At 45.5% G+C, this 14,295-nt stretch overlaps 1 protein-coding gene across 4 annotated transcripts in view; it reads left to right on the top strand.

Annotated features, from left to right (window-relative positions):
- Positions 1-14,295, top strand: part of LOC119404726 (protein CBFA2T3) — a 133,497-nt gene that overhangs the window by 105,359 nt on the left and 13,843 nt on the right. For all 4 annotated transcript variants that reach the window (XM_049418494.1, XM_049418493.1, XM_049418498.1 and 1 more), the window contains 5 exons: positions 2,689-2,826; positions 7,443-7,664; positions 10,769-10,881; positions 11,461-11,550; positions 13,399-13,583. In XM_049418494.1, coding sequence (XP_049274451.1) covers positions 2,689-2,826; positions 7,443-7,664; positions 10,769-10,881; positions 11,461-11,550; positions 13,399-13,583 — 748 coding nt within the window. The remainder of the gene's footprint in view (positions 1-2,688; positions 2,827-7,442; positions 7,665-10,768; positions 10,882-11,460; positions 11,551-13,398; positions 13,584-14,295) is intronic.

Below are 14,295 nucleotides of genomic sequence, written 5' to 3'. Positions count from 1 at the left end.
GCGCAGAATCAACCTTGAAGACTGTGCTTCAAAGGGAACATCCATGAACGACATTTTCTCGCAAACGGCGTCAATGTGAACGATGTGAATGTGAACCTGACTTCAGCGAGCGCTCGATTTTCCTGTTCGAAGCCTGAGGAGACCCCCCCCCCCCCCCGCCTCCGCCCCCGCCCCCGCCGCCCCCAAAAAAAGAAGAAATTGCATTCAATTAGGGGATAAATAACGCACGACTTGTTCAATATCGACATCTCTGTTTTCCTTTTCAGCATTTTAACGCCTTGAAATTTAGTCACAACTTCTATAATTTCTTGTAGTTGTTGCTTTTTTATGACATCTTAGTCGCATAATGGACTTGAGCTCGATACTGAGAGAGCTGGAATTATATCTGCTGCTGTAAAGATTGTAATACTCTAAACGTTGTGAAACGTTGCCAGCCGCCTGCCCGGCAATGTCCCGCGCGTGAAACTCGCCCGTTTAATTTCGCAGTGGCCGCGTGTCCTCTGTATCGGGCAAGTACTTCGCGCAGAGTATGCCGCCGGTAATTTATACTGTCGGGTGAGCATGTCCATTACTTTCTTGAAGGGCACATATCAGTGATTTTCCGTTATAAAAAAGAGAACGAAAATTAGCGCAGCTTGCATCAAGTCGCGCAAGGCTGGATCACAGCAGAGCTGGTGGGCACCTAGCTTGTCCTGGCTTGGCTAGCCTTTTACCCTCTCACCTCTCTCTTTCACACCCCTTCCTATACTATACTATACGTGACTATGCTTGCTCTCCTTTCTTATATTTTTTTTTGTGCATGTGTCTTTCTATCTCTTTCTCTCTTCCCTTTCTCTCTCTCTCTTTGTACTCGTTCTCCCCTACTATTTTTCCTTCTCCTCACTCTCACATCTGTCCTCCTCACTGTCACTTCCCTTCTCGCCCCCTTGCTATACTATACTATACTATACTATACTATACTATACTATACTATACTATACTATACTATACTATACAAGGCTATGCTCTGCTCTGCTAGCGGGCCTAGATAGCCGAGTGGCTATGACGCCCTCCTTCGAATCGTGGGGATGCGGGTTCGAATCTCGCCTCGTCAAGAATTTCTCTCTTTCTCTATATTTCTCTCACTGTACTCGTTCTCTTGCCCATCAGAGTTATCGCATCCCACGCCGGGCAAATCGGCGCACGTGTTCTAGGAGCGAAGCGGAAGGTGAAGAAGAGGACGAAGAGAGCGCGTGCCGGTTCATGATGATGATGATAACTTTGTCTAACCCAGGATGGTGTGTGGCTGGCAACGTGAAAACTGTTTTCTTGTTTTTTAGTCATGTTTGCAATTTCTCATTTTAAAATTGTTCTGTGGGCCCAACCATAGAATACTATTGATGTTTATCGCGGAAACCGGCCTACATTTATATATTTAATTGGGTATGCCGTTGGACAAACTTTCGAAATAAAAAACAAAATGTTCTTGCAATATCTTCTAAAATGATACCAGTACACGAAGAAATATTCAAGATACAGCACCCTTAGTCATCAGCGGGCTAAAAGAACATACCTGCTTTCTATGTCTAATCCTCACACCACGGCTATTAATCTGTATGTTTCAAACACTGCGCAAAGGAACGAAGTTGTTTTTTTTAATCGTTCAACCACTGTTTTTCAGACGTTGCGTGTCCCATCACGAGATCACAGAATGCCAGAAAGCTTCATTTCCTCGAATGCATGTTTGTGTTTGGTTGGCTGGACACGCTATCTTTTGAAACGAACGTGCCGCAAGCTCCCCGCATAGGTCGCGCGTCAGAGGTGAAGCCTCTTTTACATGCAAGCGACTGAGAGGCATTGCGACTCTCAGACTCGTCTTCTTTTCCGTTTTCGCACGATGCCCTCCGTTCCAGAGAGTGTGACGGTTGCTGAAAGCGCGCGTGAGCAGTGGGCCTCCTCGGTCGCCCACGAAAGCGCTGGACCGCGCCTATAGTCTCTGTGAAATACCCGTTTTCTCGCTCTTCTAGAGGAACCTTAGTTTACCATTGTGTATAAATGCCCTACGCTGACTCCCGTTTATTTGTGTTTCATCACTTCCTGTCTGAAATTGTCTAGAATTGTAGCCGAAGGGGGCTGTATCACCGAATATGGTGGAAAACTGGTCTGTCAGCTATCTCGTCGGCTTTCAACCATTCTTTCGTTCCATTTTCGCCTCGGGGCATTTGAGAAAGGCCGAGACCTCTTGATACCAGTTATCGCTTAAAACCAAGCTACGAGCACGCACTCCCATAGTGAAGACAAAGAAAAAGCCCATGCGTAGGCCGCAAACGCGAAACACCGAGTGTAGTTCCGTCCCCTGGACACCATACGGGCAGTTGTTCTCTCTCATCAGTCCATGACTGGTGGTCGTCAGCTGGAAAATCGCCACCAGCTCGCGCGCACGAGCACCTCCTGGCCTGGATCCCGCCCTTGTCACGTGCTCCTCGAGCCATTGCTCGCGGAGGCTAATTTTTCTGACTCGCGCGATGTCCATGCAAGCAATTCTGCGAACAATTCCCGGGCTCGCTCGAAGCCCGCCGCGCCGCTTTCTGAGCAAAGTCGCTGTCATGTATGAAACAGGCTCTGCGCGCTCGACATGATGACATTTTATGAGCCAAGACTCACCTGCCGCCGTTCACCTTCGACGATTCTCTATTCTGGTGTTCGCAGATCTGGCCGCTACCACCACGCCTTCTCTGGGCAGTGGCGGTTCATCATCGCAGCATCAGGGCTGCAAGATGCCGGACTCACCTCAGGACATCAAACCTCTGAGCCCGACGCAGTTGCCCAAAGTCTCCTCTATGCAAGGTGAGCGTTTGGTCTTTAATCCATTTTTTTTTAAAAGCTCCCTGCTGTCGAGAAGGTAGCACAAGAAAATAAAAGATATGCTGAAGCAAAATCACGAGTTAGGTATGGATGTTCATTGTGGAATAACTCACAGCGCGACGTTGTTATCTCACTGACTCATTGTAACCTATACATATTCTTTCTTTTTCGAAAGTAAATCTAGTTGTGAGTTCAGCGCTGTGTCCTTTTCTTCTTACTCTCCGTATTCTAACCTTGTTGCGCTGTTAGTTATTCCACGACGAAATATGAGATGTCCAAGGACTTGGCTTCCGCTTTGCGCTTTTGGTGTCCAATGAGGCATTAGGCAGATAGAATATGAAGAAAGTAAAGTGGACGAAAAGATAACTTGCCGCCGGCAGGGACCGAACCTGCGACCTTCGAATAACGCGTCCGATGCTCTAACACTGAGCTACGGCAGCGGTCATACCCCCGTCCACTTTATAGGGTATATATGTGCATTTAAACCTAGGATAGTCAGCGCCGATCGCAGCCATGGCGGCCAGCGTGGAACACTCTTTTTCTGCCTGTTGGTGTCACGTAGCACGTGATCACATAGTACGTGGTCCCTGCCGGCGGCAAGTTATCTTTTCGTACACTTTACTTTCTTCACATTTATATCTCAATTATTACAAATGACAGCTCCTGTACTTTCCTTGGCATTATTGTCTGTTATATATATATATATATATATATATATATATATATATATATATATATATATATATATATATATATATATATATATATATATATATATATATATATATATATATATATATATATATATATATATATATATATATATATATATATATACACCGCTTTCTTAGTGTTATCACTAAGAAAGCTAGGCTATCCGCATCTGTACGTAGTAAATACTCTATCGCCTTGCCAGTGAATTTTTATTTCCGCGTATCATGTTCACTTCAATCGCCCGGAGCAACTCAACGCACCTCGGGTGACTACACAGCCATTGGTTAGCTGTCGTACAGGGCGACACAAAAACGAGAAACTCGTGAAGTGAATTGACGTCGCTGTACGAGTAACTTGAGCGCTCGCACAGCTGTTCCTCGAGACCTATTGTGTTGTTGCCGAGAAGCGTGAGCGAACCTCTCCTGAGAGCTATCGAGGATAAGGGCAAACCAAGTCAATATTCTTTACTTTCGCCTTCAAGCTGCAGCTGGTCCTTGCAGTATAAGTTGGCACCTTAGAAAGTGACAGTTTTATTTTCTATTATGCGAAACGCGCGACATTATAACAGCCCAGCTGCGCTCATTTCGCGATCTTCCTCGGCGCAGGTGTCGTTCGCGAGCTGCAGAAAATTTTGGCTGCGTAAACTCGCGTCCGCATCTGCAGTATGACGGCAAAAACGCTTGCCACATCCCTGAGACGAAGTACTGGTTTTGTCGATTCCCCGAATAAATTGACGCACTTTCTCTAATAATATGTTCTTAAGCCGACATAACAGGATGGGCATCCCTAGAGCACTCGATGCCCATCGCATTGCCATCGGGAATTTCTATATGTGGTTTTACTATACATAAATATCCTTGAACGGGGCCAACGTTTCGACTCGTCGGGGCAAAGTTGGGGCCCTGGCGAAGACAAGGCAGAAACTTTGGCTCCAGTGACATTCCTTGTTCAACTATCTTTTGCCACTTCTAGCCTGCATTTCCCCCTTTTGCCTTGTTTGGTTCACTATACACAGCGTGATAGCATACAAATGCCTTTTTTCATGTCATGTACTTCTTTTTGCGCCGTGCGGTTCAGTAAAGCAGCATTCGACTACGTCTAGAAGGGGCGCACAGCCTATCACCTGATGGTTTTTCATAAATGGGCAAGCTCACCCAAGAATAGACCGTTAGTGGAAGTCAGCACCCTGTCCCGTGTCTTCCTTGTGTTTCGTTTCGTTTGTGCCGTTTTTACCTATGAACTATGCATCACCAACTAGCCTGCCAGCAAATTTTGTTGTAGATAGAAAATTATTATCATCATGAACCGGCACGCGATCTCTTCGTCCTCTTCTTCACCTTCTGCTCTTTGCTCCCAGAACACGTGTGCCTATTGACCTGGTGTGGGATGCAATCACTGATGGGCGAGAGCACGAGTACAGAGAGAGAGAGAGAAAGAAAGAGAGAGAGAGAGAGAAGGGCACTTTGCGCAAAAAAAAAAACAGGGACAAGAAAGGAAGAAAAAACACGAACAGTCCACCTGTCCTACTCATTACGCGGCCAGCCCAGGCTCATCTCTTCTGTTCATGTCAACTACAATGTCCTTTTTTTGTTCGCTGGTCCACTCCGCTTTCCTCCGATCTCTTAATGTTACGCCTATTTTGCGCTCAGCGTGGTACATCTCGAGTTTCTTTGTTACCCTCCAAGTTTCGGGCCGTAATGTTATAGTACTGTCGAAATACGATAATTGTACACTTCTCGGTTTAGTCACAGCGGTAAGCAGCCGGTGATGAGTTTGGAATGTCTGCCGTATGCGCCCAAGCCCATTCTTATTCTTCGGTGAATTTGCCTTGCATGAGTAGGCTACTCTGTTAGTAATTGACCTGGATATACATACTCTTGCGCAGATTCTAGGACTGTTTGCCAATCGCGAATTCTTGTTATCTTGCCAGGCTACTGAGCATTAAGTCTGTCTTTTGCACATATATCGCCGACCCTGTTCTGCCACGTTGCCGGTTGAGCTCTTGAATGGTTTGTTATGATTTGTCGCCATTGTTGCTGAAGAGAACCAATGCCGTTTGCTATCCGTGACTTGTTGAGATATTCTCCCTTAGGCTTTATTCCTGCTTCTTTCTAGTCTAATCGTTTGAATACTTCTAAGCAGAGCGGCGAACAACATTGTTACGGAAAGACAAATGCTATTGACTGACGCGATTATTAGTGAAGGACAAATTTAAGACGACGCGAGTACACAGGCAGAATCTGCAGTGAAGGGCGATGCTTAATTTGAAAACGCTCAAAAGAAGAAAGCACTAAACAAAAAACAATGCCCAATGTTAACTCGCATGCAATTGTACATGTCTTGTACACTGCGTACATGTGTAAGCGACACAAAATTGAAAGCTAATACCAGTTGACACGCATTCTCGACACGGGAACCACGGGAACCACACACGTGAAAAACCACTGCCCTGCAGTGTCATAACGAATGATGGAGAAGGCACACGTCAGCGCAATGATATTTGTTAATAACACTCAACGACGAAATGTTTGTTTGCCTCTTTCATCAATCACATATACCTTGGCGGGGTAGTCCGGGCTCCGATCATCTATAATATAATTGGTAAGCATTGCACGGAATGCGCGTGCCATGGGGCAATAACACATGGCCACGGTGAGGAGTGGCTACACGTGACTGCATGTAAAGTGCCTAAGATTACGTTCTTGAGGGTTACAGATGTGGTGCAAGCTCAGGCATGTTTATTATGTTATTTTAATACGAAGCATCACACGGAAGGATCTCCGCAAGGACACACAACGTCACGCAGAGTCATTCAAAACTTTCGAAGGTTTTTTGGTCTACCCCCCCCCCCCTGAATAAAAAAGGCTGTTGGTTCTTACAGATCCGAAAACATAGTTATGCACTCTTAACCTAGGCAATGTCCAAAATTCATTAGGATGTGGGCAGTAGCTCATTAATGGTAACAGAAATGATGCTCCGTTGCGATCTTCGCGTCTGTATGAGCTGCAGTCAAACCAAATACACTGAAATACGCTTCTTACCACAGTAACCAAGTTGTACTCAGCGTCATCGCTTCTTAATATTTCGCACCATTTCACGAACGTTCATGAACAGCCGTCTTCTTGTAAACTACATATCCTGAACATTGATCGCCTTTTGTATAGCCTTTCGTGCTGTGTAGAGAATTGAAGCAAACAAGTGAGCTTGAGTTCCATTAAGTTCCGACTGCAGCAAAAGTGATCGAAGTCTCAAGGTCGTTTCAGTTCGCTATGCGTGTGCATTTTTCACTGCGTTCGGGTACAGGTTCAGTTCTTTTTTTCAACCGTACGTTACGAAAGTTGTGTGCGTGTCACCTTCAGTGTTAGTGCGAACAATTAGTTCATTTTTAACTAACTCTTGCTGTACTCAGTAGCAAAAATAGAATGCTCAAGAAAGAAGACCCATTAAGATAGCACATTCAAGGTATCCCAATTAGAAATATTGCCTAATTGTGCGCAAAAGAAGCAAATCAACGCTTTAGACGTGTCCCGCTCAAGTATGACGGAGGCAGTACTTATGTATGTGTCACTTCATGCATTACGCACGTGATATGGCCTAGCATGCGTCTAGCCAGGAATATATTCCTGTCGCCTATTAAAGAATTTCTTTCTCACTCTTCCCGCTTAAAAAAAATAAAAATAAAACTTGATCATAAGAGGACACGCTCATTTATTCACAGGACGTGACACTCTTCTCCACCGAGAAGGTATCATTTATTGCTAAGAAATGGCACAAAGGAGGAAACGATTCTCGACTCCAGGCATGCATCTTGCTATGTGAACAGTCATCTAAAGACAGACAGATTCCCATGAAGGCGCGCTCGAAGCTGTTTTCTCACTGCGCAGGCGTCAACGGAACTCATTCTCCTCCTTGCAACGCGGGCAACACGGTGCCCGTGTGCGCGAATCCGGCGGCGGTGCGGTCCTTGTCACCGCCATCAGACTCTAACCACGGGTCCGGTTCTACCGGCGTGTCTTCGTCGACCGCCGCATCCAACGTGTCCGCTAGCTCGGCCAACATCGCTTCTGTTAGCGGCCTCGTGGAGGCCCCTACGGGGGTCGTGCTCGGTAAGTGCACATTCTCCTTTTTTTTTTCTTTTTGTTTTTCGCCGCTTCGACTTGGCGGCGGTATGTCCGCGCGCGTGCTACCAAGTCAGTGTGTAGCTATGATTCTGAATTGTTCTAGATCGCTGTGCGCGAAATATAACGAACTAACGCGTAGGTGTCTCCATTAAACCTTTGAAATAAAATTGCTTCAGCAGCCGGCATTTGGCTCATTTTCGCTCGCTTTCGAAAAAAAAAAACACAGAAAGATATACATATATCTTAGCCTTCCGGCTCCACGTGCATTGAGTCTTCCTTTATGTGTTACGTGAACAAAAGAAGGGTAATTTAGTGGCTAGTCTTTTTCTTTGTTACACACATAAATGAAAACCAACAGGCAATGAAGCCAAGGAAGCCATAGTGGGCGTTATTTGTAGTCGTTTAGCTGTATCCTAGTAATTATGATATACATGTGAAGAAGTTAGTGGACGACTTGCCGCAAGCAGGTACCGAACCTGCAACCTGCAATGGGACACGTTATCCGAAGGTTACACGTTCGGTCCCTGCCTGCGACAAGTTGTCTTTTCGTCCATTTTAACTTCTTCACATTTATATAATAATTACTACAATACAGTTAAAAGACTACAAATAACTTCCCCTGTATATGCTTTCCTTGGCTTCACTGTCTCTCTGTTTTCATATACGTGTTAAATGGTATATATATCATCCTTGTTCAATGGCAGCCCTACATAACTAACTAGTGGGCTCTGCCCACTAGTTAGACAACTTTTCGCCAGAGAAATGTATGCATCGGTGGTGTTTTTTTATGCCACGTCTCGTTTCTGAGCACAAGCTGAGATGTTCAATGAGGACCAGCGACCGCACTTTGATAAATATTATATATTACTGCATTAGTGCTGATCCACTGGTGCACTGAAAAGCAACCGCGATCATAGAGCCACTCATTGCAAGAAACCCTTTCGTAGCCACTCATTCGAAGTTCACACTCTTTTAAGCGATTAATAATAGCGCAAACATGAAACAAACGTCTAAAGTAGAAAGAGTAGGAAGCGACAGGTCGGGCGCTACCGACTTGTTGCTTCATTCTCTTTTTACCTGAAAACTTTGTTTCCTGATTGCGCTATTATTAAATGCGAAGCATTTCTTAGCGAACCAAAGGCACTATGAGCGTTTCTATCTATCTATCTATCTATCTATCTATCTAGCTAGCTAGCTAGCTAGCTAGCTAGTCGCCTACGTCTGGGTGCTCTCGTGATCGCCTCCTTAACTTGATGTCGACCAAAATAGGCATGGGAGGGTAAGAGGGTTTGACAAATATGACTGTCTGGTAATGACTTGAATAACGTGAAAACCCTGTCGCATACGTCGTCAAACCCTTTCCTCCAGGCACGTGTGGATCATACCCGCATGCCACGGGCCGCGGTGTACGGGTATGCGCCACAGGTGATTGACAGTTTATACACTCAGGAACGGCGAGAACAGATATTGGTAATTTAAATTCGAGAGCATTAAGAAAAACCGACATCGGCAGCGTTGAACCGATGAATGCAAAGAATAAAAATCGGGATCCCACCAGGAATCGAATCCAAGCATTCTGCTTTGCAGTCAGGTATTCTACCACAGAGCCAGGCCGCGTCTTGAAACTGCTTCGGAAAAAGACCCTGTGCATGCGTAATGTCGGTGCAACGTCAATTGTGCTTGCAGTGCTGGCTATCTAATTTTATAAACATAATATATGCACTCCTATGATACAGACGTCATGTAGAGTTGACATCAATTGTGGTTCCAGTGTTGGTTCTGCTTTTATAGCAGTTTAATAAACAATACATTTGTATTCCTATGATTCAGCAGGCTATATCCAAGCGTTGCTCGTCCCCAGAGGAATACGCTAAGGCAAGTTACGTATGATATTCACACCATCGCACCGTAAAGTGCTCTTTGTTTCGGTAATACTGACGTCTGTGCTCTAACGTGAGTGCTGACGTTACGTCAGACCAAACGTTACCCTTTTGGTTGACGCCAGTGTCGTCGACGTTCCTGGTATGCCCTTGATGCGCACACAACTTCTGCACATACAAAAACACGTCGATCTACCTCGTAACACTTCGCTTAAAACCAAAAAAATGCAGCACAGACAAGCGCTCGCTGACTGCTTCGCCTGATACCGATTCCCACAAGGTGTGGGATCTGCTGAATTTTTAATCCATTAGATGTTAACCAACTGGCCCAGCAACAAGTTCTGCTTAAACTCTATTATAGAGCTACTCGTGTATTGAGATTAAGGCGCACGTCAAAAAAATAATAAAAAACCGTCGCTTCAAAAACAACGCATTGGACGTTAGTTTTGCGGTAGTAATGCTTGTCACATACTTTTAAAAAAGTTTTTAGAGCGCAATTCTTCATCAACGTAGTAGGCGTCCTGTATGATTGGGTACAATCATATTCGTCGCGGTAGCTCGGTGGGTGTGGCATTATGCTGCCACGCTCGAACTTGTGTGTGATTCCGAGTGCGGCGACTGCAATGCGGCGGAAATGGAATGCAGAAAACGCTCGTGTACCGCGCAAATTGTTTGCGCTTTACAGAATAACAAGTGGTCACCTGATCGTGGTTCTCTATCAGCTGATGGTGGTTTTCGAACGCAATGCACCAGAATTTAATTTATGTTAAGCCAGGCACAAGCGCTGGAGACATAGTGCACCATCTATCTGAAAATGCGAGAAGCCCGGAGAATGGAGTTAAGAATTCAACGACCTGCTGCTCCCGCGACATTGTTGCGGCTGTTCTTGCTCTCTGTGAATGGCTCTCGCCAACTTCAGTGGAGGCAAGAATCGAAATCTCGTGAGCACTCTATTGTTTTCAGGTTAGCGTATCGAAAACTATTACGGAACCCTCGAATACGCGACGCCAATCTCAGTCCAGAATTTAAAGCCCCGATCAGTCAATCTACTGTTGGAAAAAAAAAAGAATAACAACTTTAACCTCAATATTTCATGAAGTGACGTTCAGGAGCAGGACGAGCAGTCCGTAGAAAGCTAAAAGAAGGGAGGAATACGAGAATGGATGCTAATTATTTTCTCCGTTATTTTTCTTTTAAAATTAATTTCAGGAGCACGGCAGCTGAGCAAAGTGAAAAGGTTCCTGACCACTCTGCAACAATTTGCGAGCGACGTGTCGCCTGACGTCGGAGAGCGGGTTCACGGCCTCATTCTGGGACTTGTGGTGAGCACGAACTGAGCCTTCATTGTGTTCCCTTTGTTTTCTCTCGCTGAGCACATATGCGTGAACTGTGCTTTGGACGTAAGCCTTTTCCGATCCCGCAAGCCAGCTGTCTTGCCTAATAGCTGCTTTTCATAAAATAAAAATTCGTCACAAAACATCTGTGCTTTCATAGAGTTAATCTGCGAACGGAACGTGCTTGAATAGTGAGATCATTCATTTTTGTGCCTTTCATTTCTCTATTGTTAACCTGTACGGTAGACACCAGGATCTCTTTTTGTTCAGCGATGACTAGTCTGATCTTATATGCCCGCTGATGACGTACTAAAACAGACGTTGAGACGATTCACTTATCGCACGCTACAGCTCCTTATTGTTAACCCGTAAGTTAATAGCGCTAAAAAACAGCTTCCGTATTAGAAACGCGTTTGTTATCCGCTCTATTTCTTGTTCAGCGAAGCCAACACCTGAACTCTTCACCACACAATGCGTAATAAAGTATGCCGTTGTTTTGCTTTATTCGGCAACGTGTACAGGCGATTAGCAAAGTCCGCTCGCTCCAATAACTTCACTTTCCAACAGAGCTCCACGATATCCATCGAAGACTTCCATCACAGCATCCAAGACATCACGAATTACCCGTTACGCCCCTTCGTGGTTCCATTCCTCAAGGTAAACCTCATTCTTCTTTTTTTTTCTTCTTTTCGTGACTTAAACAAACTCTCTTCTACATGTTTAAAAGAAGTTGTTAATTATGTGTCTGCAATGTGGCCTTTCTTTTACTCTTTGTTAGCTCATATACAAGCAAGTTGTATTCCGCATTACCGTCGTTTGCAGTTTAATGATCAATGCAGTAAATAATTGCGACCAAGAAGAGTATACCGTTAAAAGTCGATTGACATTTGAAACCTCGAATGATAGTTGTGCAGTTTTCATGTTTAGTAGGTACCCAGACGAGTTTAAAATACTTCACACAACGCCGTGCATGCCGTTGCTTACTGGCAGTGTATTTGCAGTAACGCGAGTCTCATTCCTATATATTTACGTAAATTTAAGGAGTTGTTAACGAAACATTATGAATTATTCAGTTGTGCATCTAATGTGTGCGTGGGTGTGACTGCACGTATTATTCGTCTGTATATGTGACCACTTCGTATACCATAGCCATCATCCGACACCTGGAGTAGCAAGCTGCAGGATACAAACGAAGCTAGCCCATTTCCGGGGCTTATCATAGCAGGCGCAGTCTTAGCTCATGTCGTATAGGCTTAGCACAAAGGTTACCAAGAATATAGCAGTAAAAATTCGGTACTGCATTCATATAAAGCACTAAATTCATCAGACAAATGACGCCTCATAGACTCAAAGCACGATAGCACGGTGGTGAGGACTTTTTGAGGTACGCACAAAGCACAGTTGCAGGGATACGCGGAAACCTATAGGCACGGATAATTCGCAACACTATAGCCCCTATAGTCTCAGTAATCTCATGATCCCCTGGAATATTTTACGCAGGCCGATCGTGCGAAAACTAGTTTTGGAAGAACATGTGGCCATTTCTATTCCTGTGGGTTGCGCTCCGTAACTGAGATGAAAAATAAAGTTGCAAAGCGCATATCTTCTTACTTTTGACCTCCCACTGCTGAACACGAATTCAGGCAAACGACTAGCACTGCCGCTTTGCCTGTACGCAACAGTCGAGATTAGGCTGCCGTCTGGGCGAGGTCTTCAACCTTCTTGAAGATCATCTGTATGCGGCCGACCTTGTTTGCGTGTCTGCTGAGTGTCGTTTCCATAGCTTTATGTTGCCAAGACTCGAAACTATAACTGAAAAAATAATTTTATATGTGCCTGTACTCAGTGAAACTTACTAAGCAAACGCATTGGTTCACATTTTGAATATAAGTTACAATATCTGCGAGTGTTGGTTGTGGGGGGCACTACTAAAAACATGCACGAAATGCATTTCGTGACGCAAGCGCCGTAACGGTTGCGTTCAGGAAAAGCAACAATGCAATAGCTGTCCGACTTGTTTTTGACCATGCGTGCAGCTGGGTTGATCGTTGCATTAATGAAGCGTTCGTAGCTACATTTCCTCCTTGCGTAATACAGTAATGAACCTACAGAAGCATTACAAGTCTCGAAGAGCCAGTTACTGCTATTATACTACATACTTAACTAAAAGTAATCCCATCCACCCTAACCTAGTTCAATTTTCTTATTTAAGAAATAACTTTCTGCTGCGCCGAGGTGTAAATTCATCTGAGCAAATATTTGCGGGACGGCGACTTTTTTTATAAACGGTCACCGGAAGAGCAAACGTGCGGCTCCCAAGAACAAATATTGCAAATATTGCGTTGAAGGAACATTTAGGCAGTGGGAGAAAAGGGCCAACTGTGCACATATGTCAAGAAAGGAGACAATCTTGCGTCATAAAGTGGCTAAGTCACTGGCGACACGGGTTGCTAGCTGTTAGAACTTGCGGGTGACCTCAACTGAGCTGGTGTCTGGTGCTCGCAGTCGCACCTGCCGTTGCTGCAGACCGAGCTGGTGCACTATGCGCGAGCCGCCAAGCAGAGCCCCGCCCAGTATTTGCGGCAGCACGAGCAGCTGGTGCTGGACCAGCCGGGCGGAGAGCCGTTCGAGATCTTTCAGCCGGACGCCAAGGAAGGCGCCCCCCTCAAGCGGAGGACGCCCCCGGACGGGTGAGATGCGATGAATTTGGCTTAGCCGCACTACTCTGGTCACATGCAGCGAAACCAGACTTAGGTGAAGGTTTCGACGTTGATAATACGCGGCTTCGACGTTGATAATACGGCAGGACACTAGCACTGTTGTCGGGTTCGTCCTTACATCCGTTTCAACTTCCATGTTTATTTTCCTCTTACGGCAGATGTTCCTAAACATAGCCTACCTAATCTGCGCTTGAAGACTATTCTCGGCGACAACTTATCCTGGCAGTGGAGTGAAGCCTATGGAGGCGCGGCATCCGCACATTTGCGTTACTACGCAAGTAGTCCGGCAGCTTGCAGGCGATTTCAGTTCCAGTTTTGGTTTTGCTTGCTCGCGACGCTAGCGCATTTACAAAAACGTATACATGCAAAATGTGAGCGTTTGTCAGCTTCGCCCGAGAAATTCAGTTTCTTGCGCTTTGGGGAAGCAACTGGGGCCCGCAGAGCTTCAGTCTTAATGCGGGCCACCGTTGACTCCCTCACTCCGGCGAGCTCGGCGACAGTCCAGTCCGGCACACAACATTCATCGATAATTCAGGCTCACGCGGCACCTTACCCCAGCATAGACGCTGCAGGTAACTTGCTTGGTCTGTTTTGACAGCCTCTTTCTGTGACATTTCGAGTATCTTTCTCGGAGAACGAAAAGACGCTCGAGTTTGCGGCCGCACATGGTCTAGCCGGCGTC

This window comes from Rhipicephalus sanguineus, chromosome 1 (assembly GCF_013339695.2).
Source record: "Rhipicephalus sanguineus isolate Rsan-2018 chromosome 1, BIME_Rsan_1.4, whole genome shotgun sequence".
Classification (NCBI taxonomy): Eukaryota; Metazoa; Arthropoda; class Arachnida; order Ixodida; family Ixodidae; genus Rhipicephalus; species Rhipicephalus sanguineus.
This window is presented reverse-complemented; position numbering and strand designations above follow the sequence as displayed.